The following is a 979-nucleotide window of genomic DNA, read 5'->3' on the forward strand; positions in this document are numbered from 1 at the left end:
ACGATCCACGATCCATGATCAATGATCCACGATTCACGATCAATGATCAATGATCAATGATCAACGATCAACGATCCATGATCAATGATCAATGAGCGAAGCATCAGACCGGCAGCTTCCTCACCGTAGAAACGACCTCTTATTGCTCTGACCTCTAAGGTCACCGGGTCAAGGCCTGGCCGTGACCTTTCCATGAACACTAGGGATGATGACCTGCTGGTCTGAAATCTGCTGTTATGTCTCCAGGGAAACGCCCTTTGCCCTCTGGACGCCCCAAACATCAGCCAGTCCGTCTGTAACTCGCCCCTCTCTCTCTCTGTCTTCCAGAAAAGGCAGCTGGGGGCGGAGCCTCAGGGGGCGGGGCCAGCCGCCTGAGCGGCAGCTCCTCTTCCTCCTCTGATGACAGCTCCTCGACAGGATCCTCCTCTTCCTCCGACACAGACTGAGAACACGGTTCAGTTCACACAGACAGGACTGCTGCCACACACACACACACACACACACACACACATGGAGACTGTATGTAAATAGGCCGACATGTTTTTTAGCTCCTAGTGTTCCTGTTTTCCTCGGAGAAACACGGACAGGCCGAGGAAGAGGAGGAGGAAGAGTGGAGGACACCTGGGCATCATCTTCCTCCTCCTCTTCCTCCAGAGTGGCCGGCAATGACCCCTGACCTCTGCACACATTCCAGAATCATCCGTCAAGTATCATGGGAGATATGGATGGGAAGTGGGCGGGGCTACCGGAGGAAGTGGAGCAGCGATCTGATTGGCTGGTCAGTGGGCCAGCAGAACCCCAAGGTCCTGAAGAACTTGTGGTGCAGCAGCGGTTCCGGGCGTGCCCAGCAGGCGGCGCTGTGGTTCCAGACAGCAGGCGGCGCTGGCGCTGTGGTTCTGGGCGTGCCCAGCAGGCGGCGCTGAAGGAGAAGCTCGTCTCTCCAACCCTGGTGGTTCTGGGGCTCCACGGTTCTGAACAG

The 979-nt window shown here is 56.7% G+C and overlaps 1 protein-coding gene across 2 annotated transcripts in view; it reads left to right on the forward strand.

Moving 5' to 3' along the window:
• The window catches only part of LOC103460401 (bromodomain-containing protein 3-like), a 4516-nt gene extending 4038 nt beyond the window's left edge, over nt 1-478 (forward strand). For both annotated transcript variants that reach the window (XM_017303300.1, XM_017303301.1), the window contains exon 6: nt 328-478. In XM_017303300.1, the coding sequence (XP_017158789.1) occupies nt 328-446 (119 nt within the window). In that variant the 3' untranslated portion in view covers nt 447-478. The remainder of the gene's footprint in view (nt 1-327) is intronic.
• The last annotated feature ends 501 nt before the right edge of the window (nt 479-979 follow it).

Source organism: Poecilia reticulata, unplaced genomic scaffold, assembly GCF_000633615.1.
Source record: "Poecilia reticulata strain Guanapo unplaced genomic scaffold, Guppy_female_1.0+MT scaffold_236, whole genome shotgun sequence".
NCBI classification, from domain to species: Eukaryota; Metazoa; Chordata; class Actinopteri; order Cyprinodontiformes; family Poeciliidae; genus Poecilia; species Poecilia reticulata.